This window comes from Mobula birostris, chromosome 16 (assembly GCF_030028105.1).
Source record: "Mobula birostris isolate sMobBir1 chromosome 16, sMobBir1.hap1, whole genome shotgun sequence".
In the NCBI taxonomy this organism is placed as follows: domain Eukaryota; kingdom Metazoa; phylum Chordata; class Chondrichthyes; order Myliobatiformes; family Myliobatidae; genus Mobula; species Mobula birostris.
Genome location: NC_092385.1, coordinates 54,022,007 through 54,047,583, shown reverse-complemented (window position 1 = coordinate 54,047,583; position 25,577 = coordinate 54,022,007). Strand labels below are relative to the sequence as shown.

General features: G+C 42.7%; 1 protein-coding gene across 1 annotated transcript in view; it reads right to left on the bottom strand.

Moving 5' to 3' along the window:
- Window positions 1-24,879, bottom strand: part of oxtra (oxytocin receptor a) — a 31,658-nt gene extending 6,779 nt beyond the window's left edge. Inside the window, exons 1-2 of the mRNA XM_072280651.1 lie at window positions 24,583-24,879; window positions 22,846-23,962 (exon numbers count right to left, since the gene is read on the bottom strand). Of these exons, the coding sequence (XP_072136752.1) occupies window positions 22,846-23,758 (913 nt within the window). The 5' untranslated portion in view covers window positions 23,759-23,962; window positions 24,583-24,879. The remainder of the gene's footprint in view (window positions 1-22,845; window positions 23,963-24,582) is intronic.
- Between the last annotated feature and the right edge of the window lie 698 nt (window positions 24,880-25,577).

Below are 25,577 nucleotides of genomic sequence, written 5' to 3'. Positions count from 1 at the left end.
GGTGTTCCATTTGATGATGGCTGGTCTATGGTGTTCAGTCTGATGGTGGCTGGTCCATGGTGGGCGGTCTGATGGTGGCTGGTCCATGGTGGGCAGTCTGATGGTGGCTGGTCCATGGTGGGCAGTCTGATGGTGGCTGGTCCTTTGGTGGTCAGTCTGATGGTGGCTGGTCCATGGTGGGCAGTCTGATGGTGGCTGGTCCTTTGGTGTTCAGTCTGATGGTGGCTGGTCTTTTGGTGGTCAGACTGATGGTGGCTGGTCCATGGTGGGCAGTCTGATGGTGGCTGGTCCTTTGGTGGTCAGGCTGCTCATTAAGTGGTCAGGATTAATTATGGAAGTGGCCAGAATGGTGGCTGGTGAAGACATCAAAAGGTGGTCAGCACTATCAGTTTGAGAATATCTGATAATGGTTGGTTGGAGAGGCCCGATGATGGATGTGTTGAGCGGTGGATGAGTGAAGATCTAACATTAGCCTTGGGGACCTCACGGGGTTTGGTAGGAGATGGGGTCTGAAAGCATTTATTGCTTAGTCTAATGGTGGGAATCAGGATAACCTAATGAGGAACAATGGTTGGAGTGTCATCTCATGAGGTGACAGTGAATGGCGGGGTATGGGGAAGGAAGTTATTTAATGGTTAATTATTGTCACATAAAACATGGAACATAGAACACTAGAGCACAGTACAGGTCCTTTGGCCCATGATGTGCCAACCTTTTAACTTACTCTAAGATTAACCTAACCCTTCTCTCCTATAAAGCCCTCCATTTTTCTATCATCCATATGCCTACCTATGAGTTTCTTTAATGCCCCTAATGTACCAGCACCTCTGGCAGTGTGTTCTGTGCACTCACCGTAAAAAACGTACCTCTGACATCTCCCCTATACTTTCCTCTAATCACTTGAAACTTATCAAGTTAAAAGTTTAATTGTCATTCAACCATAAATGAATACCCATAAATACCTACAAATGAAATAACATTACTCCAGGGCCAAGGTGCAAAACACAGTACCACCAGTCATACACAGCACAAGGCACATATAGCACATATAAGACAGCAGAAAAATACAGTCACACAAAAATTATATAGTCCAAGTTCCCAAGTCCGTGAATGTTGCAGCAGTCTGCAGTTGAACACAATATATCTTGTCTTCTGCCAAGCGAACACTGGAGAGCAGCAGCACCAACTCCAGCATGTACGTCGTGCCACACTGCCTCCTGCACTCCGGTCTCTGGTGGGTGCACCAACTCTGATACCTCTCTGCTGGGAGACTACAAATAGGTGATAACGTGGCTTGAGGCCTCGTCCTCACTACGACTGAGGCCACGTAGCTCCCCCTCCATCTACCCCCACCGTATGCCAATAAACCAGTGAATTGGACTTGCAGCATCCCACATTAACAATGTCCAATGGGGTCCTGCAGTCACAAGAAAAGCAACTAGGACAATCACTTGCTCTTAGGCCGCACAGTTCCTTCATGCATACACCCCGACGCCTCTCTGACACAGGCGGCAGCACAATCTGCACCAGTTCCTTCAGTTCCTCTGTCAATGAGCAACTTGCTGATGGGGTATATCTGCAGTCCTTTAAGTTCTTAATGTCCAGCAGGGTCTTGCGATCATAAAAATACGTTTAAAAAGAACAATTACACCTTAGGTTAGCTCACTGCTATCTTAACAGAAGTCATTTTTGCTCTGGGAAAAGTCTCCAGCTATCCACTTGATCTATGCATCTTATCATCTTGTACTCCTCTATCAAGTCACCTCACATAAACTGATTAGAAAGGCTGCCTCTGTTATAGGAGTCAAACCGGACACACTGGAGGCTATTGTAGAACAAAGAAGCCTGCAGAAAATCCCGGCAATTCTGGACAATGTTTCTCACTCTCTGATTGCCACCTTGGCTGAACAGAGAAGCACTTTTAGCAATAAACTAAGACAACTGCACTGCCCCAAAGCGTCGTATGAGGTCATTCTTACCCTCAGGCATTAAGCTCCATAATGTCAACCCATAGTTGGCGAAGTGATGGCCTCCTCCTGTTAGACTGTTTGAGGTAACTTATTTTAACATTCTTTCTTACTTCTCTTCTAATATTTGTATATCTATGCACTGTAATTTCCTTTGGGATCAATAAAGTATCTATCTATCTATTCTCCTTTGCTTCAAAGAGAAAAGTCCAAGCTCACTCAACCTAACCTCTTAAGACAAATAGCATCCTAATAACTCTCCTCTGCACCCTCTCTAAGGCTTCCACATCTTTCCTGTAATGAGGCAACCTGAACTGAACACAATATTCCAAGTGCGGTCATGCATCTGGATAACAGTGAAAAGCTTCTGTCTGCATACCTGCCGGGGAGACCCTTCCAAATATAAATACACTAAGAGAGAGCAAAGGGAAAACAAAACCAGAATGCATGGCACAACGTGCCAGTTACAGCCAAAGTACAGTGAAGATAGACAATAAGGAGCAAGGCCATGCCGAGGCAGACTGACAGATCATGAGTTCACCTATATTGTACAACAGAAGTTAAAGTCCCTCCCACCTGCTGCAGTTTAAGACATATTCAGCCCTACTGTTGTCTAAAGGGACCTACTCTCTCTCTGGTTACACTTTTACTCTTAATAGACCTATAGAATCTCTGAAGATTTTCCTTAACTCTACCTGCCAGATCCATCTCATGCCCTCTCTTTGCCCTTCTGCTCTCACTCTTGAGTATTGTTAATACTTTATAATCATCACAAGATTAAATCATCCCCAATCTCCTAAACCTGATGCATGCTCCCTTCTTTTTCTTCACCATTGTCTCAATGCCTTTCATCAGAAAGGTTCCCTGAACGTGCCACGTTTACCCTTTATCCAGACAGGAATCTGCTACTCTTGAACACTTTGACATCGCACGCTTACTTCTGATAAGATGGCGGCACGCTCGTGCGCAGTTGCTTCTGAGCGTCCAACTAGAGGTGTTAATATCCGATTCTTACTATCGCAAGACCCTGCAGGACATTGAGAACTTGGAGTGCTGCGTGTCTATCTCATCAGTGGGTTGCTCGTTGGCGGAGTAGCTGGGTTTGCGGTGGGCATCGGAAAGACATGGAAGGAGTCGGTGAGCAAAGGAGGTGTGCACTCTAACAGCAGATGATTGTCTTAATCAGTTATCTTCTGATGGCATTGTTGCTGTGGAATGCTGTAAGTCCAATTCACTGATTTATTGGTGGACCAAGGGGGGAGCTGTGTGGCTTCAGTCTTGGCAGGGACTAAACCTGGGGCCGCAGTGCCCAAACTGGAGTCGTTGCTGCCCCACCGTTGTCTGCTTGGCAGAAGACAAGTCATATTGAGTTCGACTGCAGACTGCTGCAGCATTGATGGACTCAGGGTCTTGGACTAAATATTTTTTGTGTGACTATATTTTACTGAAGTGTGTGGCATATGGCCAACTGGTTAAGGTGTTGACTAGCGATCTGAAGGTCATAAGTTCGAGCCCCAGCCAAGGCAGCATGTTGTGTTCTTGAGCAAGGCACTTAACCACACACTGCTCCAGTCCACCCAGCTGAAAATGGGTACTGGCAAAATGCTGGGGGTTAACCTCATGATAGACTGGCGTCCTTTCGGGGGGGGGGGGAAGTATCGTGCTCTCAGTCGCTTCACGCCACGGAAACTGGCACAAGCACCGGCCTGATGAGCCTATAAGTCTCGGGACAGACTTTAACTTTAACATATATTACTGATATCTTACATGTGCTTACATGTACCTTGTGCTGTGTGTGACTGTCGGTACTGTGTTTTTCACCTTGGCGCTGGAGTCATGCTGTTTTGTTTGGCTGTTTTCATGGGGACTCACGTATGGTTGAATGACAATGAAACTGGAATTGAATTGGGTTGAATTGAAAGCCTCGCACTTGCCATTCATTCCTTTGTCCTCAAACAGACTCACCCAATAGACCTTTGTCAGATCCTGCTTAGTTCCCCAAAAATTAGTGGAGGCGTTTTAGAATATTAAAGGATTTTGTATGGCAGAGAAATGAAAATATTTATTTAGGTGCAAAAATCCAGAACAATGAGCCTGAACAAAAGCTTCGTGATTAAATGTTGAGCACACAAGGACTTTTCAACAAAAAAAGTAGTGAAGATTTGGAAATCTCTTCCCAAAAAGCTACTGAGTCTTATTATCAATTGAAAACTTCAGAACTCAGCCTGGCAGACTTTTAGTGACAGGGATATATTAGCCAATTGAAGTCAGGCATGTCTTGACTTGCGGAACATTGCACGAGGATGAACTAAATACCATTGTTCCTATGCTCTATCCCATTCAAAAAACTGAGAGGAATTTGCCTTCCTGGCTATATAAAAGTCACATGACACTGTTTCTCACCAGCAGCAGTCACCTCTCTCCAATCACCTAATTGAGAGCAGGTTTGAAAAAGTGCATACTCAGAGGCTCAGGGTAGTGTCTAGGATGAGAGCACAATGTCTCATGATGAGGTGGTCAGCCAATTAGGACTGAGGTGATCTTACTCAGAGAGTAGCAAGTCATTGGAATTCCTTGTACAGATGGGTGGAGATGTTCGCTTCCTGACTGTATTCTGGCCTGTGTTTTATAGACTTTGGGCTGTATAGTTTTATCTGGATCTTGTCTGATGAAATGGCTTCAGTGAACCATGTGGTTGACTTCAACTTTTATGTCCCATGTTCTAAGGTGCAGACCTGAATGAAGCCTCACTCTTCATTCCTCCTTGCAGCCTTCCAGACAACCTCAAATCCCTGCAATTTGACTTCTAACGCAACAGGTCTGCAGTGGACACCATCTCCCTGGCCCAATGTTCATCTCTGAAGCACCTGGACAGTAAAGATACCTATGTCAGACTAATGTTTATGGACCTCAACTCACCTTCAATTCCTTAATTCTAAACAAACTCATCACCGACTCTGGACTATGAGAGTCGACACCTCCCTCTGCAACTGGATCCTTGACTTACTGCCCAGCAGACCGCAATCGGTAAGGATAGGCAGCCACAACTCCGCCATGTGGATTCAAAACACAAGGTTGCATCCTCAGCTCCCTGTACACTCACGTGACTATGTGGCCAGATGCTGCTCTAACCCCACCTACAAGTTTATGGATGATACCAATGCGATGGGCTGCATCTCAAATGATGTTGAGTTGGAGTACAGGAGGGAGATAGAGCTTAGCATCCTGCTGTCATGGCAACAGTCTCTCCCTCAGTGTCAGCTGGTCATTAATTTCAGGAAGGGAAGCAAGGCACATGGTCCTGTCTACATCAGCGCTGAGGTTGAGAAGGATGAGTGCTTCAAAGTCCTAATGGAGAATATCACCAGTAGCCTGATCTGATTCACCATAGACATCATGGCCAAGAAAGCTCACCAGCTCCTCTACTTCCTCAGGAGGCTGAAGAAATTTGGCATGCCCCTGTGTCTCTGTTGACTTGAGAGTCCTCATGCGGGATTGTTAACTTGCAGGTTGAGGTGGTGGCAAGAAAGGCAAATGCAACATCAGAATTCATTTTGAGAGAAGTCGAATATAAAAGTAAGGATTTAATGCTGAGGCTTTTTAAGGCATCGATCAGACCACACTTACCATATAATAAGCAGTTTTGGCCTCTTATCTAAGAAATTATCTAAAAAAGCATTGGAGAGGGTTCAGAGGAGAATTATCCTGGGAATGAAAGTGTTAACATATGAGGAGCGTTTGATGACTCTGGGCCTGAACTCGCTCGAGGTTAAAGGAATGAGGGGAATCTCATTGAAATCTATCAAATATTGAAAGGCCTAGATAGAGTGGATGTGGAGGGGATGTTTCCCACACTGGGGGTAGACTGCACCAGAGGACGCAACCTCAGAATAGGAGGCTGTCCCTTTAGAACAGAGATTAGGAGGGATTTCTTTAGCCAGAAGGTGGTAGATCTGTGGAATTTGTTGCCACAGACAGCTACGGAGCTATGTCATTGGGTACATTTAAAGCAGAAGTTGATGGGTTCCTGATAAGTAAGAATCTCAAAGGTTACAGGGAAAAAAACAAGAGCAGGATAATAAATCAGATAAGATGAAATGGTGAAGCTTTCTCAATGTGCTGAATGGCCTAATTCTGCTCCTATGTTTTATGATCGTAACAATTTTTATTAATGCACCTTTTGAAAGCATCCTATGGGGATATATAAGGCTTGGTATGACAACTACTCTGTTTACTGTTTCAGTAAAACAGCCAGCATAATCAAAAACCCTAACCATCCTAGACATTCTCCCTTCTCCCCTCTTCCATTGTATAGAAGTCTAAAAGCTTATACCACCAGGTTTAAGGATTGCTTCTACCCCTGTTATAAGACTATTAAATAGTTTCCTAGTATGATAATTTGGACTCTTGACCTCATAATCTACGTCATTATGATCTTGAACTTTATTGTTTACCCACACTGCAATTTCTCTGTACCTTTTACTCTTTATTCTGCATGATTATTGTTTTACCTTGTTCTGTCTCAATGCACTGTGTAATGATCTGCTCTGTATGAACAAGCTTTTCACTGTATCACAGAACATTTGACAATGATAAACTAATCCTAATTCATTTTCCAATTCCAATTCCATGGATGCACACGTAGACACTAAAGCAAGTGTCTCCCTGCCATCCTTCCGGACTTGACGTGCCAGCTGTTAGGAAGCAACCCAGTCCCCTGGTGTTTGTCCGCAGCAGAAAGATCACTGATGGGGTGATGCTATGGACACATCGCTATCAATCTCACTTCCTCCAGTCTTTGATCTCTGACAACACGTTAACGGATGGGGACAGACAACGTTGAGTTGACTCTTAATTGAAGTCTACAAACTAATTAAAAACTTGATAGTGTTGGACAATAACTCATTATTTTCCACTGATAAAAGAAAACAACATTTTAGTTTTAACTTGATCTCTGGGGACTAAAGCTAGAAGCTCTTCTCAGACTAAGGTCAGGTAGAGGGAAATCCGGAACTCGCCACCTCTGGTGTTTGCTGAATTACAGCAGTTTTCCACATCAAATTGATAATCTTTTGTTGGCTATGACTATCTCGTAACGAGAGAGGGAACAGCCTGATGGGTCTGTCATCCACATCTGCCATCATTTAGTGGGATCCAGAACTGATTTGATCCACTCCTGGAGCTCCCACTCACCATCTGTTTTATATTAAACTTCTGAACTTGGTTAGCAACTAAATTCCTGGATAGTTTGTCTAGTAACAAAACTACTACACCATTAACTTGATCGATGATTTTCCTCTTCGCTCCTTTACCCAGCAGTAATTTGTTCCAGTTCAGTTGAAAGATCATTGGCTCGTGACGTTAGCTTTGTTTCATTCCCACGAGAGTATCACCACTTTTTTTCTAACCTTATTTTCCAATTTCCAGTATCCATAATATTTTGCTTTCGGTGTTAATATGATACACATGAGGGAATTGTTCTTTTGCACAATACTTCTGATGACCTATACCACATGAAATGCAACTTGACATCACACCAGAGACTGAAACTTCCTGACTAAGTTGGAACAGGCACTGACACACGGATCAGGTTGGAACACAATCACTTAATTCAAAGCAGTGCAGATACGCTGATTGTACTTTACAGGACTGCCGGCAGAGGGCAGCAAAGCACACCGGTAATGCACTTCAGCCCCGACTTGCATTGATATCAGTGGGCAGCACGCAATCAGAAAGTTTTTGAGTTCAGAGTACAGGAGTGAAGAAGAAGGAATTCAATAGGAATCCATGGGAGAAAGTGAAAGGGGTGGGAAATACCAAAAGGAGGTGATGGGCGGGTGAGGGGAAGGGGTAAGAGGAAAGCCAGAATGGGGAATCGAAAAATAGGGAAAGGGAAGGGGGGAGAAATGACTAGAAGTTAGAGAAGTTGATGTGATGCCTTTAGGTTACGGGATACCCGAACATAATATGAGGTGTTGGACCTCTAACCTGAGAGTAGTCTCATCGTGTCAGTGGAAAGTCGTTAGAAGCATATTGTTTGAAATTGCAAGCTGTAAGTATTGGAATTTTTACTGGTTTATTATCTTGTCATGTACTGAAACAGTGAACAGTTTTATTCTGAGTACCATCCAGACAGATCATATGCACGTTGAGGTAGTAATTAGAGAAATGGAACGCAAATTAAAGGGTTACAGTCTCAGGGGAAGTGCAGTGCAGCTGGACAGGTATAATGCCACAGTCACAGTGAAGTAGATTGGGTGCTCAACAAGTTCCTATTTTAGCAAATGAGAGGTCTGTTCGATAGCCTGATAGCAGCCGGATAAAAGCTGTCCTTCACTCTGGCGGTGCGTGGTCTCAAGGTTTTGTATCTTGCTGGTGGTGGTTGAGGTGTCCGTTTTGAGCTGCTTTGGAGTGGGAGCTTTTTTACAGAGACTGGGGAAGGAGGGCAGGATTTTGTCTCTGAATGTGACACAGTGGTACAGACCGCAGACTGCTTCCTCAGAACTCTAGGGAACTATATCCCACCGTTATCAGGCTCTTGAACAGATTTCTTGTATGACAAAATGGACCACTGGCCCCAGAGTCTATTTTGTTACGTTCGTGCACTCGATTGTTTACCTGCACTGCACTTGTTTGGCAACCTTTACACTTCATTCTACATTGTTATTGATCTGTGTGAAAAGTATGAAAGACAAGCTTTTCACTGTATCTTAAACCATAAGGCACAGGAGCAGAATTAGTCCACTTGGCTTATCAAGTCTGCTCCACCATTCAATCATGGCTGATCCTTTCTTCCCCTCCTCAGCCCCACTTCCCAGCCTTCTCCCTGTAGCCACTGATAGAAAAATAGATGGTTATGTTCTCGGGAAATTCTAGGCAGTTTCTAGAGTTTCATGGTCGGCACAACATTGTGGGACGAAGGGCCTGTAATGTGCTATAAATTTCTATGTTCTATGTTTATGTTCTATGATGCTGTGTCCAATCAAGAACCTATCAAACTCTGCCTTAAATACACTCAATGACCTGGCTCAAGACAAACCCAACAGGGGAAAAGGCCCTTCAGCCCATCGAGTCTGTGCTGGTCATCAAACATCCATTTACAAACGTACATTAATTCCTGTTTGTTTATTCTCCCCAAATTCCCATCACAGAGAGGACCCAAGGTCGGGACTGAGCCTCTGAGGCACTGGCTCCATCCACATTCTTTTTATACAAGGTTTATGAGCGTACCAGAGGATGAGATCAGAGCAAATGCTTCAAATGGAGAGCTGAAATGGTGATGGAGGTGAGAGAAAAGGCCTCTGTCTAGGCTGGAGATTACTGCGATTCTATTGCTTGGGAGCAGATAATCTGTATTTCCTTATAACACAGCCTGTTCAGTCTATACTGGTTTATAGAGTGACACCACATCCCCTCAAATTTTACCTGTAATTTATTCCCCTCCAGTGTGTACAGTTTGACACCTATAATAGAGCCAGCCTTTCTAACCAGTTTATGGAGCCTGTTGGCATCACCCGTGTTGATGCCATTGCCCCAGCACACCACCGCATAGAAGATTGTACTTCTGTTCTAACCCACAGACTTGTCAGTGAATTATTTGAGAAACTTTATTCCTTGGTGGATGTCAGTGACCTGAACGGGTACAAGGGAATTTAAAACAACACAATCTAAGAAATGGAATGAAGAGACAAGGTCTGCTCAGGATTTTCCCAAAAGAAATAGGAAACTAACAAAAATACCTTTAAAAAGTTACTAAAATGAAATCAAAAACCGGATACAAAAAATAAGTCACATCAATCATCTGGACCTTAGTAGATTTTATCACTCTATTTTCACTTAAATTCTCCAACAAATTAAATTTAATTTACCTCAGTGGAATTTAAAGCTGTTGCCAAGTATCAGACCAAGACAGAACAAATATTGTATGATTTTGGTGTATCTAAACTATACATAAACCCTTTCTCTCTCGTTCTTCTTTCTTGCTTCCCCATCCCTCCACATTCCCTCTCCTTTTCTAAATTTTCCACTCTACACCACCCCCCCACCTCCCTTGTCTTTCTTCTCCCCCTCCTTTCATTATCACTTTCTCTCTCTCTCTCTCTGTCCTAATGTTTGCCAGGCCAACATACTCTGGAATTGCTTTAGGTCTTTTATTGTGTATCCGGTGTTCTTTTTTTTGGGGAGAGGGGGGAGGTACTGAATTAACTGGGTGTAAATGTTTCTCAGTACCTTCATAACAACTCTTTACCATTGTATAGCCTAAGCAATGACAACTGGTGTGAGCAGCAGCCTTTAACGCAGGGATTCCAAATCTGGAGTCCAAGGATCCCTCAATTAATGGTTGGGGTCCATGGCATAAAAAAAGGTTGGGAACCCCTACTTTAAAGAGTGACTGACACACAATTACATTTTACAATACCTCTTGTTAAGCTGCAGGACAAATACAAGAATGGGGGGGTCTCATTGAAACCTTTTGAATATTGAAAGGCCTAGGTAGAGTGGACGTGATGTTTCCTATAGTGGGGGAGTCTAGGTCCAGAGGGCACACCCTCAGAATAGAAAGACGTCCCTTTAGAACAGAGCCATAGATGGTTGTGGAGGCCAAGTCATTGGGTAGATTTAAAGTGAAGGTTGACAGGTTCTCCATTGGTAAGAGTGTCAAAGGTTATGGGAAGAAGGCAGGAGAATGGAGTTGAGAGGGATAATAAATCACCCGTGATGAAATGGTGGAGTAGACCTGATGGGATGAATGGCCTAATTCTGCTCCTATGTCATGGTATTAAAATTCAAACCCCTTAATCAAAGCTGGTTTGGTTTGTGAAGACTGCAACATATTATCTACATAACCTTACATGCAGTATGTTTTCTTCCAACTACCAATATGGACTAAGATCTAAAATCTTGTGAGAGTCCATTAAATTGCAGGAATCTTTGGGACTTTGCTAAGTAAGTAACCTCAAGATTTGGGGGAGTAGGTTTAGGATGGAGATGAGGAGAAACTGTTTTTCCCAGAGAGTGGTGAATCTGTGGAATTCCTTGCCCAATGAAGCAGTGTAGGCTACCTCAGGCAATATATTTAAAACAAGGTTGGATAGATTTTTGCATCTAGGGGAATTAAGGGTTATAGAGAAAAGGCAGGTAGGTTGAGATGAGTCTATGGCCAGATCAGCCATGATCTTATTGAATGGCCTACTCCTGTCTCTATTTCTTATATTAAATGAAAATATAAAAAAAGAACTGCAGATGCTGGAAATCTGAAAACAAAATAAAATATGCTGGAAACATGCAGCAATCAACAGCACATGTGAAAAGAAAGTGAGTTAACCAAGACTTGAAACCCTAACTCTGTTTCAGGTTCCACTGACCTGAGATGATCATCTCTTTCCACAGGTGTACCGTACCTGATATGCTTTTATTTGACTCGACAGCCTGAACTTCCTGATGTCTGACTTTGGTGTGGACCTCAAGTTTAAGCCCTGCACCTTTGATTTACTCCCAGTTAGTCACATGATAATTCAATTTCTCAATGCTTTTTCCAATAAAATTAATGAATAGAGCATCATCTCATGGGAACTCCCTCATCATATGTCTTTCCTAATTATTATAGCGTAATCTGGGGATCTTACCGGCTCTTCTTCCTCTGTTTGGCAACCAGATCTGGCTGAACTGTATGGCCATTAACTCCTTTGACCTACACTCTTGTTCTGGCAGCATTATCCAGTACCTTATTAACTTTATTGGTTGCACCTGCTTAACATTAATTAAAGTTATTTCAACATTCTTTGGGGATGTTTTCCATCTGTTCCTACACAGAGCACTTTACACTTTGATATCGTTTGGGAAGCAGGCAGGAGAATGGGATTAAGGGAGCTGATAGTTCAGCCATGAGGGAATGGATCAATCACTCTCCACTATCAAGCAACCTATTCTGATTCCATGCTTCCTATAACCTGTGTGTACGATTACCCTGTACTGGACATTCTGAATCCAGACCTCAATACAGATCCTCAAGTTAACCTGAATATTAGTTCCCAACTCTGATAAGATCTAAACAACGCTGAATAGATTTTTAATCTATTGCAGTAATTCACGCAGTATCTCTTCAGATTTGAATTTAATCTGTGGTTTACTGAAAGAAATTTTGAATACATGCACACATATCTAATTTAATACTTTTTAGACATCCGTTAGCCTCGTGAGACCATGGATTTGTGCCTTGGAAGGTTTCCAGGGTGCAGGCCTGGGCAAGGTTGTATGGAAGACCGGCAGTTGCCCATGCTGCAAGTCTCCCCTCTCCACGCCACTGATGTTGTCCAAGGGAAGGGCACTAGGGCCGATACAGATTGGCACTGGTGTCATCGCAGAGTAATGTGTGGTTAAGTGCCTTGCTCAAGGACACAACATGCTGCCTCAGCTGAGGCTCGAACTAGATCAGTTCACTAGACCGATGTCTTAACCACTTGGCCACGCGTCAACACTAATTTAATATTTAAAGCTAATAGTATTGTAGAGCCAATATAGAAAATAAAGGAACTAAAGTAAGCTATTTGGCCCTCCAAGTTCAAGCTTATCATCTTTCAACCATACATATATATTGAGCTAAATGAAACATTGCTTTTCTGGGGACAAGGTGCATAACACAGCACATACAGTGACAAAATAATATTAGCACAAGTCCCTGAGTGGGATGGTCTGAAGGTTGACATAAATTGTGAGGTGCATGTTTATGTAAGACAGTATAATGTTACTGGCACTATTATAATAGACAAGCAGTCGTTCGTATAACTATGTGAAACAGCAGCAATTAGAGGTGACAAGCGACCAGTGTAGGATGAGTTTGGGTATGGGCACTGCAAGGCATTTAGACAGGGTGTACATGTGTGCTGGGTTTCTGCAGGATGTTACCCTCTGATTGAGGAAATTTTCCTTGTCTCAATCCGAAATAGCCCAGCCTTCATCCTGAAACAGCAACCCTTCACCAGGGAAGACCATAAGACATAGGAGCAGAATTAGACCGTCTGGCCTACCGAGTATGCCTGCTATTCAATCATGGCAGAATTATTATCCCTCTCAATCCAATCATTCTCTCTGCCGACAATGGGTCAGGCCCTTTAAATTGAGTAAGTTCCAGTGATATCTATACTCTAGAGAACTCAGACCTAGTTCACTCAATCATCTCTGTTGTTCTTAGTTAAAAGGACCTAACACTGCAGATGCAATCTCACCAAGGCCCTGTATCGCTGCAGGAAGATACCTTTGCTCCAATACTCAAATATTCGTGTAATAAAGTCCAATGTACCATTTACCATTCTTATTCTGCATGTTGGCTTTGAATGGGTTGTGTACACTTTGAACATCAACATTTCCTGATCTATCACCACGGAAACAATACTCTTCTATGGTGAGTGCCAAAATAGATAACCACAATTTTACGTTATTTTCCATATTTCTAGTCAGTCACTTGTAAATATCTCCCAAACATCCTCCTTTTCCACACTAGTCCAATTTATAGACCAACTGCCCATAAATGGGATGGATATCGATAAGTTCAATGGTCAGAATGGACTGATGGGCTGAAGGGCCTCTTTCTGTATTCAAAGTTCAAAGTAAAATTATTATTAAAGTATGTATATGTCACCATACACTACCTTGAGATTCATTTTATTGTAGGCATTTGCTGGAAAATAAAGCATCCAATAGAATTTATGAAAAACTCCAAGTAACAAAGACTATCAACCAATGTGCAAAAGGAGTCAAATCATGGAAATACAAAAAAAAATTGCATTGCAGAGAACTTGAAAGTGACTGTGTAAGGTTGTGGAATCAGCTCAGCATTGCAGTGAGTGAAGTTATTCACTCTGGTTTAGGAGCCTGATGGTTGAAGGGTAACAGCCAATCCTGAACCTAAGGCTCCTCTACCTCCATCCCGATGGTAGTAATGAGAGAAGAGCATGGCTGGGATGGGGAAGACGGTGTCCTTGATGATAGATGCTGCTTACTTTTGGCAGCGCTCTTTGTAAATATGCTCAATAATGGGGAGGGCTTTGCCTGTGACGGACTGGGTGGTGTCCACTGCTTTCAGTAGACTTTTCCATTCCCTGATATTGATGTTTCCATATTGCGCCATGATACAAACAGTCAGGATACTCTCCACTGTACACCTATAGAAGTCTGTCAAAGTTTAAGATGACGTGCCTAATCTAAGCAAACTTCTAGGAAAGTAGAGCCGCTGTGTGCCTTTGTGACGGCACTTCCATGCTGCTTCCAGGACAAGATCCTCTGAAATGATCAAACTGAGGAAACTAAAGTTGTTGACTCTCTCCACCTCTGATTCCCTGATCAGGACTGGCTCATGTACTTTCAGTTTCCTCCTCCTGAGGTGATCCTCTGACTCTATGAATGACGTTGTTCACTTACACATCAAGTTTTATGATACCTATAAACTTGAAAATACGCCATTTTGTCCCCTCAGTCAAGTTGCAAATGTAGATTGTAACAGGCTGCAACCCAAGTATTGATCACTACATACTACAACCTACCTACCCTGGGATAGGTGTTAATATTGGTATTAGTTTTTATTGTCACATGTACCGAGATATGCTGAAAAACTTTTGTCTGCATGCCCTCCAGATAGACCATTCCATGTGTAGATTAATTAAAGTACAAGAACAAAAACAAAATGCAGGATATAGAGGTACCATTCCAGGAAAAGAGCAGTGCAGCTAGATGCTTAAAGTGCACGGAGCACGAGAAGGTAGGTTGGGAGATGAAGAGTTCTTTTTTTAATATAGGGGAGGCCTATTCAAGTGTCTGGTAGTAGCAGGATAGAAGATGTCCTTGAATCTTGTGGCAATGTTCTCATCTCTTTGTATCATCTGTCTACAGGGTGTGAGGGTCCTTGATTATGTTGTTTGCTTTCCTGAGATAGCAGGAAGTGTAGGTAGAGTCACAGGTGAGAAGGCTGGTTTTTGTCTTAGAATGGGTTGTGCTCACAACGCTCTGCAGTTTCTCTCAGCCTTGGGAAAAGCTGTTGGGATACCGAGCTGTGATGCAATCAGATAGGGTGCTTTCTGTAGCGCGTCTGTAAAACTTGGTGAGGGTCATCTGGGATAGGTTGAATTTCCTTAGCCTTCCAAGGAAAGAGAAGCGCAGGTGTGCTTTGATGGCCCCCGAGTTCATGTGGGTTCATAAATATAGGAAAATGCTCATGAACTAATTTCATGCAAAAGTGAGATCTGCAGATTTCTGGATATTGGAGGAGTTGAGGAATTTGGGGATAAGGCAGGAAAGTGATGCTGAGCTATAACATCAGCCATGATCATTTTGAACAGTGGGGTGGTCTCAGGGGGGAAAATTGTCTACAGCTGATCCCGTTCCTTATCTCTTCCAACACACACTCAATTGCCACTTTATTAGGTACACCTGTACACCTACTCATCAATACAAATATCCAATCATGAGGCAGCAATTCTATTCACTCCAGGTATTCACTAAATATTTCCCATGTCATGTTGTAGCTCCTCAGTCATCCAAACTATGAATCCTGAGAGGGTTCTGCCACTCTTCTTATGCTCCATTTACACTTGGGCTCCCACATGTGCTTAGGATGATGTCCACCATTTGACTTGGCAAACTTTAGTGACACTCACTTCTATGGGTTGAGCTAATTTGCAAGTGCATGCCTCAAATTTTCTGAAGTACACTTAGTGGCCACTTTCATAGTTACACCTGCACAGTGGCTCGTTGACGCAAAAATCTCACCAGCCTCTCATGTGGGTGGCAGCAAATCAATGTATAAAAGCATGCAGACATGGTCAAGAAGCTCAGTTGTTGTTCAGACCAAACATCAGAATGGGGGAGAAATGTGATCTATGTGACTTTGGAGGTGGAATGATTGTTGGTGCCAGACAGGGCGGTTTGAGTATCTCAGAAACTGCTGATCTCCTGGGATTTTCACACACAGCACACTAGACTTTACAGAGAATCGAAAAACAAAAGAAGTCCAATGAATGGAAATTCTGTGGCTGAAAACGCCTTGTTAATGAGAAAGGTCAGAGGAGAATGGCCAGACTGGAAGGCGACAGTAACTCAAGTAACCACACGTTACAACAGTGATGTGCAGGAAGAGCATCCCTAAATGCACAACATGTCAAAGCTTGAAATGGAGGGCTATAGGGGCAGGAGATCGCGAAGATACAGTATACTGAGTGACCACCTTATTATTTAATATAGTGGCAGGAGATCGCGAAGATACAGTATACTGAGTGACCACCTTATTATTTAATATAGTGGCAGGAGATCGTGAAGATACAGTATACTGAGTGACCACCTTATTATTTAATATAGTGGCAGGAGATCACGAAGATACAGCATACTGAGTGACCACCTTATTATTTAATATAGTGGCCACTGAGTGTATATTACAGATTATTCTAGTTTTCCCGAAAGAAAAACACACTATCAGTGGTTAAACACTTCCAGAACTACTAGGAAGCAGCCAAATAAATACTGAAATGAATATATTATTTTAATGTGATTGATGGTGGAGTGGCTACATTCTGGCTAGCTTAACGCTTTAAAGCACCAGTGATCAGGGTTCAAATTCCCCCACTGTCTGTAAAGAGTTGTACTTTCTCCCTGTGACTGCGTCGGTTTCCTTTGGGTGCTCCGGATCCCTCCCACAATCCAAGGATTTTTGGGTTAGGGTTAGACGTACGGGCTATGTTGGCAACAGAAGCGTGGCGTTACTAGCGGCTGCCGCCAGCATATTCATGACGCGAACGATGCATTTCACTGTATGTTACGATGCTTCAATGTACATGTGACAAGTAAAGCTAATCTTTGAATCTCGTGGTTGGAAAAATAGCTGTGACTATGTAAACAGCTAATGCAAAGGTCTCTGAGTAATAATCCACCTGTTTAGCAAGGGGACAGTTGGAAATCCAGCCGCAGGATGTTCTGTGGGCTTTGATTTGTAATTTATAGTGTAGCCAGGCTTTGCTTAAAGGTGTCATCTGATCAAGATGTCCACTTGTTTGACCTCTCCTTCAGCTCAAAGAATATGCGTCCATTAAGTTTCTGGAAGTGCAGTCTGATAACTGCTTTACGACAGAATCTGGCTATTGACTGGAGCGCACAACTAATAGGGGATTACTTTCACTAATGAGATTTAAGGATTGGGAACAAAAGGAGGAAAGACTGAAAAAAACATGGGTGAGTTAGAAGAAATAAATTCATTGCCCATTCAAGTACAGCAAGTGAAATTCAGAGAGGAAAAATGTTCAAATAGAAAGAGAGAGAGAGAAACAAAAGACACTACATTCCCATGTTACCAAAAGGTTATATTCCCATAAAACCAAGCATGTTGCTAATTCTGTAACTAAAACTTGCCAAAAAAATGACAAATTTGATGTTTGTTTCACATTCTGTTTCTATTTAGTTTTTTTATGAGTCTGTTGTGATGCAGGAAACGTGACAGCTAATTTGTATATAGTGAGGAGCTGCAGACAGTAATAGCCCTATCATCTGCTAAGATGCAATATATAGGTTGAATGGCCAAGGTAGATCGGGGCAGTGAGGTAACATTCAACTCTCGCTCAATCTGTCATGGTCTCTGCACCATCACAGATCACTGATCCCCACCAGAAACACCAATGCCCTGTGTAACACCCTGGTTCATATTTTTTTTACTGTTGTGCTGTTCTGTATTTGATTTTGTGCTGTTCTCTGCAAGCTGCTTGTTTGGGTTACTGCTGAAGATAAGAGATAGGAGAATGGTATGCCATCCAATTCAGGTGGCCGGATTAAGGGGATGTTTCTCTGGTGACGGACACAAAGGTTGGGCTCGGGGCTTTTGTTAAGGGAAGGAAGAGAGAAGATGCCGGAGAGAAGTTGTAGGATTTGACCTGGAGCGGGGCTGTGATTTGACGAAGCCTGGGGTGAGATCGAAGGAGAATTGGTGATGGGGAAACTGAGAGCTCCAACTTGTGCACATTAGACTGTATCATTAAAATGGGCCCTTTTCTTTGCTCTTTCTTACTAACTCTTGAGTCCAATTAAGAGTTATAAAGCTAAATCTTTTAATTGTATGCAATGTACTGTCTGTTATTTCCTGGCACTTATTTGTAACAGGGTAACATCATGCACCATCCACACAAACAGGGGGTTTTGTGGTGGGCTTGCGCCTCAAACTCACACGCTTGGCGGGGCCGGAGATTATCTTCCCTAGATTTACGCAGCCGATGGAACCGGAGTGTTTCACCAGGAATGGAAACGTCTACAGAAAGTGGTGGATACAGCCCTCCCCACCACTGAGACCGAGCTCACTCATAAGGAACATCCATCAACAAGGAGCCTCACCACCCAGGCCATGCTCTCTTCTCACTACTACCATTGGGCAGGAAGAGTTATTACTCTACAATCCTCAGGCTCCTGAACCAGTGTGGATAACTTCATTCACCACAACTCTGAACTGATTCTGCAGTCTACAGACTCACTTTCAAGGACTCTACAACTCCTGTTCTCCGTATGATGTATGATTTTTTATTGTACAATTTGTCTCCTTTTGCACATTATTTATTTGTCAATCTGCTTATGTATAGTGTTTCATAAACTGGATTAGATTTATTTATTTCCTTATAAATGCCTGCAGACAAATGAATCTCAAGGTAGCTAACTCAAAATGCTGGAGGATCTCAGCAGGTCAGGCAGCATCTATAGTGAGGAAAAAAGAATCGATGTTTCGCACTGAGACCCCCCCCTCAGGACCTCAAGGTAATATATGGTGACAGACTGTAAATAAATTTACATTGGCTATGACCTTGACAGCTCGTTTCTCTGTCCCTGCTCTGCAACTTAAAACTTTCTAACTTTACTGAGTTCTGCTGAAAAATCAACCACAGATGCTGCCTGTCCTGCTGAGTATTTTCAGCATTCCATCTTTGTATAGCAGAGATGTTATTAAAATGCCTTGGGCAGGGTCTTGGCTCGTGGAAACATTTGCACTTCCAATGGGTGCAGCAACCCTTCAGCTCATCAATAGGTGCGACAGCCTAGATTCCACATTCACATGGTTAGCCGAAAACATTGTCGCAAACTGTGAGTGTTACTAACCAGGCATGGCTAGCACCTCAGGAACAAAGGATGTAAAAAGGTTGTGAATTGAACTAATGGAGATCTTGTAAGAATGGAGAAAAAGAAGAATTGTGCAATATTGGCTTTTATTTTAAATCCCTGGTTATAACATGTTCAGCGTTAGTTAAGGCAGCTCTAAAGGGCCATGATACATATGAAATGATGCTCAGCAAACTTTAATATTTGAGTTTGGGACCAACAGTCTGATTGGTATGCATCAGACTTGTTCCTAAATTTTGACACCCATCCATCAAAGTCCCAATTGGTGCCGTGTGTGTGCACACAAATTAGATGTTTTTCTAGTGCCCAGAGTTGCTTGCTGTAACTAGTCCCAGTTCCAGAAGCAAACAGGAAGGCAGGGATCACTGCTGCCCAGTAGACCATGCGTTCTTAGTATGGTTTGAGGCCTTGATCTTCAAACATTCTTTTCCCCAGTGTGTTGGTTCATTTAATTTACAGAATTTTAGAAGAGATAGATGGAAGCAGGGCCTTTGAACCCTGGAGTCAACACTGGCTACTCAACACCCAACAACACTATTACTAATCCTACACTAATTGCATTTTATTTTCCTCACACTTCCATTATCTGCCTTCAGATTCTACCCACTCAACTACATATTATTGGCAACTCACAGCAGCTAATCAACTTATCAATCCACATATTTTTGGATACAGATGGAAGCCGGGCTACTCAGTGGGATTCAGGAGTTTGTACTATTTTCATAAGCAGGTAAGTCTATTCGATATCAGTGTTTCACTGTCTCTTAGTTTTCCCCTGATAAATTATGGTGGAATGTAAATATTACTCTTGGCAACTTTGTAAAAAATGATAGGTGTTTATGGATAATCACAAAGCAGTAATTCCACTACTGAAACAGATAATGTCATAACCACTCAGTCATGGCTGGAACAGTAATAATTACTTTCAGGAGCCTTGAAAGAAGCAGGTGCTTGTAAAAGCTTCATATCTGTTATTTTTGAAACATCTAAAGAGACTCATAGGATTAGTTTAATTTCTATTTCCACTTTTTCAAATTTTAATAAATATCATGGTAAAATTCACAGACACTTATGGTGAATGGTTAGTGAGTGGAATAATCCCACCTCAGGTATTTCTTTGCATTTGGTGTTATAACCATCAGGCCCCATCTACACTGATCTCATTCTCTCGCTCATGTTCCAGGAGACATAGAATAAATGGGAGGCTCTCTGAGGGCTACTGGTGAAATACCACTACTCTGATCATTTGGTGGGCATCTTGGTCAGCATGGACAAGTTGGGCTGACAGACCTATAATCCTCTCTGTCTCAATGGCTCTTTGATAAGTATCAATCCTCCCCACCCCCACTCCTCAAATACACTAGGGGAAATTTATAGAAGACAATTAACCTTCCAAACATAATATCTTTAGCAAATGGAAGGAAACCTAAACACAGTCATGGCAGAACATGCAAACGCCACAGAGAGAGCACCTGAGGTCTTTGGATCTATGAGGTCGCAGGTCTATGTGCGACACACCCTGACATGTAAAGTTTGTGAGCTTATGAGTGCTTAGGCCATGTAATATATGGAAATAGTCAGTAGCTATAATGAGAAATGAATTTATAACTGTTCAATATTAACATATATACAGATATATACACATATATGGAAATTAATTTATAACTGCTGAATATTACAAATGGTTAACACATGGTAACTGTAAGAGTCAGTAAGCATTGTAAACTGTCAATTTTTAATATATAAAGGCAGAGTTTATGCTGGCTTGCATTATTACATGTATTAATAATACAAATTTGATCATATTGTCTTAACTTGTAAAAACAAGTGGGAAATTTTAAACATTAGTTAAGTCAAGTAAAAACTCAAAATTGTGAAAAGGCTGGTTGATAAAGTAATCTTAGTCAAATTTGATCCTAGCCCCCACACACTTACAAAATAAACCATAACACAAATCAGAGCAGTGAGAGTGAAGAGGTCCATCAATATTGTACATTTGAGAAAGCTCTACAAATAAGTATATCTATTCTGCTTTTTGTTCACAGGCACCAGGAGGATCTTTTAAAAAGTTACTAAGGAATTGACAAAATGCACGAAAGAAACAAGTAGAGACTTATAGTAGGATATCTCTTGGTGAAGGATCGTACAAGCATTATGAAAGTACTCAAATTTTGTGATAAACCCTTATTGATTGTATAACCCTGTCTTCACTAGCTTACCACTAACAAGTGCATGAAGGAATAGTTCTTAATTCAGAAAATATGTACTAAATAGTTAATTCCTTGTAGGGGAAATTGATTTCCCCTAGTGTCCATTATTAAGGACCTCCAGCACCCAGGGCATGCCTTTTTCTCACTATTACCATCAGGTAGGAGGTACAGAAGCCTGAAGGCACACACTCAGTGATTCAGGAACAGCTTCTTCCCCTCTGCCATCCGATTCCTAAATGGGCATTGAAGCTTTAGACACTATCTTACTTTTTAAAAAAATATACAGTATTTCTGTTTTTGCATGTTTTTAATCTATTCAATATAATAATTGATTTACTTATTTATTATTATGTTTTATTTTATTTATTATTATTTTTCTCTCTGCTACATTATGTAATGCATTGAACTGCAGCTGCTAAGCTAACAAATTCCACGCCACGTGTCGGTGATAATAAACCCGATTCTGATTCTCATACAACCCTTACAAAATGCTGGAGTAACTCAGCAGGTCTGGTAGCAATGATGGAAAGGAATAAATAGTTGACATTTTGGGCCAAGACCCTTCATCAATACTCTTCATTGGCTCTGCATTTCTAGCATCTGCAGAATCTCCTGCGTTCATGAAATTGACTGTACTGGTCTATAAACGATTTGCATTTATGGAACATTCTTTCAGCAGTATAAACAAGACAATTTCAAGTATGAATTGTGCCAAATTTCTTGATTAAATTCCACACCAACTAATTAGTATACAATTTAATCAAGAAACAACCAGTAAGCAATTAGTCTACATTTACTGAGCACTTATGCTGCTGTATGCACATCAATCAATATGTAATGATAATTCATCATTAAACAACTGGCCAGTAAACTATATAGTGTATAATGAATTGGTGTACGTTTTAACTAGAAGTAAATAATGTGAGAATATGTAATCAGCTAGTTTCCTTACCTGTTAGAAATATCAGGTTATATTAATTTTCAACTAATATAATTTTGGCGCTATAATTAATATAAATTTCATCGCACCCCAGTGTATTGAATATAATGTAATCTAACATGCATTTTGAATAAAATATCCAATAATGTTGAATAGAGTAGGACAGCTGGACTAATGTAATAATCAGAATAGCTAATATACAACTGTCAGAGTTATTCATATAAGACTATAATATAGCCGTGAATGAGAGTAATATGGAATTGTCCATAATCACAGTAAATGTTAAACTTAGCTATAATGAACAGAACTGTTAGTATAACTATCGTGAGGCTCCTTTTAACTAATGTGACTGTCAGTGTATATAATAAGAGAATGATTTATGACTAGGCAATACACAATAACTTAGCATTTAATGCAATAGTCGGGTCGGTTCGCCGAAGAGGCAAGACGTACGACTTGGCTATTTCCCTGCCCTGTTCTCTTTTAACTCCTTTCGCCCTTTCGCCCTTTCACCACTGTGCAGGAGTGTCTAGGTGTACGGGAGCGGGAACGGCTCTGCTCGCAATGATCTCGACTTCCTCTGGGATGAACTTACTTTCATGAGGCGCCTTCTGATCCCACGCGTTCCACATCTGCACGATGAAGAACGGAGTCCAGCACACGATGTAAGCCAAGACGATGACAAAAGTCATTTTGACGGTCCTGATCTTGGCGCGGGAGATGATTTTCACGCTGCTGACCTGGGACATCACCCCGCCTCCCGAAACTTCGGTCTCCTTGCGGGTCTTGAGTTTAACGTTCTGCCAGATTTTGAAACTGATCAATGAGTAGCAAATGATGAGTAGGATGACCGGGATGATATAGACAGAGAGGGTGATCCAGGTGATGTACGCCTTGGCTCCCCATGGCTGCACAAAGACACCCCAGCAGTCGTAAACGCCGGGGCCCATCCTCCTGAGGGAGAAGATGAAGACTTGGGGAAGGCTGAAGAGAAGGCTGATGGCCCAGGAGAGGATGACAAAGACTCGGTTGGAGTTCTGATGCAGGGATTTCAAGGGTTGGCAGATGGTCATACAGCGGTCAATCGACATGACGATCAGGAGGTAAGTAGAGGCAAACATTCCCACTACCTGTAAGTACTTCACCGCCCTGCAGAGGAAATCGGGCGCGTAGAACCTGAAGGTGATGTCCCAGATGAGTTGAGGGAGCACCTGGAAAATGGCTACCACCAGGTCGGCGATGCTCAGGTGCTTGACGAAGAAGTAGATCCTGGAGGGCTTGTGACGGCTGGAGTAGATGGCTAACAGGACTCCGATGTTGCCGCTCAGGGCGAGGATCAGGATAATGGCGAGCACGGCCACCTCGATATGTGCCACCACCTCGTCCCTCACGACGATCCCAGCCGAGCCGTTGCAAGTCACAGTGGCGTTGTTGCTCGGCACCGCTGCCCAGCCGCTGGATGTGAGGTTCCACGCTCCTGCATCGAGCTGCTGGCAGGACGCGGCCATCCCCCCTCTCACCTCCAGGGCCACCTAACCATCTACTTCTTCTTTCTCCGGCCCGCTCTTGATTCGCTCGGATTGACCGAACGGGTTGCGAATTCCGCGGTAACTTTCTTCTGCCTCAGTCTCGCGTCCCGGGACAGCCGCGGTCCAAGCCTCCGGATTCCGTTCAGTTCCCTCTCAGTTTCAACCAACGCACGTCCAGGGAGACTGGAAAACAAAGCACGCCGTTCAAGTCCCCAGTTCAAAACACTGCAGATGCTAGAATCTGGAACAACAAACAAATTATTGGAAGAACTCAACGGACCAGCCAGGATCTGAGAAAAGTTCACGGTCAGTGAACTTTTGATAACCAAATGAAGGACCTCAACCGAAAACATTTTCCCTCCACAGATACTGTCAGACCCGCCGAGTTCCTCCAGCAGTTTGCGGTTTTTTAAAAAAATATTTTTTAGTTTTACAGCCAGCAACAAAATGAGATCCGCTCCATCCCTCCTTTATGAGCACGAACTCATTAGTCCTGTAAGTTAACATTTGGTTCTCCCCTTCACCGTTTTTCCAGCAACGAAACTATGATGTCTTACTGAAAATAGACCCCAGAAATTAGGCTCCCACCCTTCATTACCAAACTGTGTTTAGCGCATTTTCCTTCTTCTTAACCTCGAGCCGTTCGAATAATTTAGAACTTGATCACGATTCACACGGTTTTAAGGATCGAGCAACGCCGATCTGGATAGAAAGGTCACGATGCAATCGAAAACCTTGCAACAATTATGAACCTTGCGCCGCATCTTGCAAATAAAGGAAACTGGGCGCAGTTTAAGACTTACCTATTTGTAGCGACTGGGGACGGGAAGGACGGGGTGGGTCTTGAACCCGAGTCCTTAGCCCCAGTGAACCGAGAGCCGCTGATGTATATGGAGTATCAGACCAAAGACCGCTAACATCTTCACACCGAGAATATCTGACGCTTTTCGTTGATGGAGGGGTGGGGTTACTCTTGGTTAGTAAACTGGAACAAAATGAAAAGCTTGGAGAGACTGACTTGTTGAGCTTCCAGCTCCTAAATATATAGCAGCTTTGGGCGATGGATGGGGAGGAGATACGTACGACGGTCCTCCGACAGGGGGCGCAAGCGACACGGCAAAGTCAGCCCGCAACACCCGGACCTCAGTTCACTTGGGGAAAGAAACGGGGCAAGGGAAGGGGGGACGGAGAGAGGGGCAGCGGCGGTGAAAATCAGTCCGGAGACAATAGGGAGGAAGTAGGAAGAGGGGATGCACCAGGAGGAGGTGAGCAACGGCTATAAGAAGGAGAGAAAGGGCGAGGCGACGGAGAAAAAGTGATTGAAGGAATGGAGAGAAATAAGCAAGAGAGGAGGAGGGGCCAGACAGAAATGAGGACTCAAGATGGCTGATGTGGACTCGATGGACAGAAGGGCTGTTTCTGTGCTGTGTATATAGAAAATAGGAAAAGGCCCTTTGGCCCGTCATACCGTGCCTAACACAACGCCAAATTAAACTATTCTCTTCTGCCTGTATAAGATCCGTATCCCTTCGCACATTAAATATTCCTGTCTACCTAAAAGCTTGGTGAAAACCACTACTATATCTGCTTCAAACGAGGCTGCTGCTCCCAGGCACCTGCCAATCTCTGTGTAAAAAATGACTCCCCCCCCTCACCTCAATGATATGCTCTCTAGTACAGTATTTGACATTTTTGCCATGGGAAAAATATTCAGACTGTTTACTCTATGTATGCCTCTCTTATTATAAATCTATCACATTTCCTCTATTTTTTTTTCCCAGCTGCACAGACCAACCAC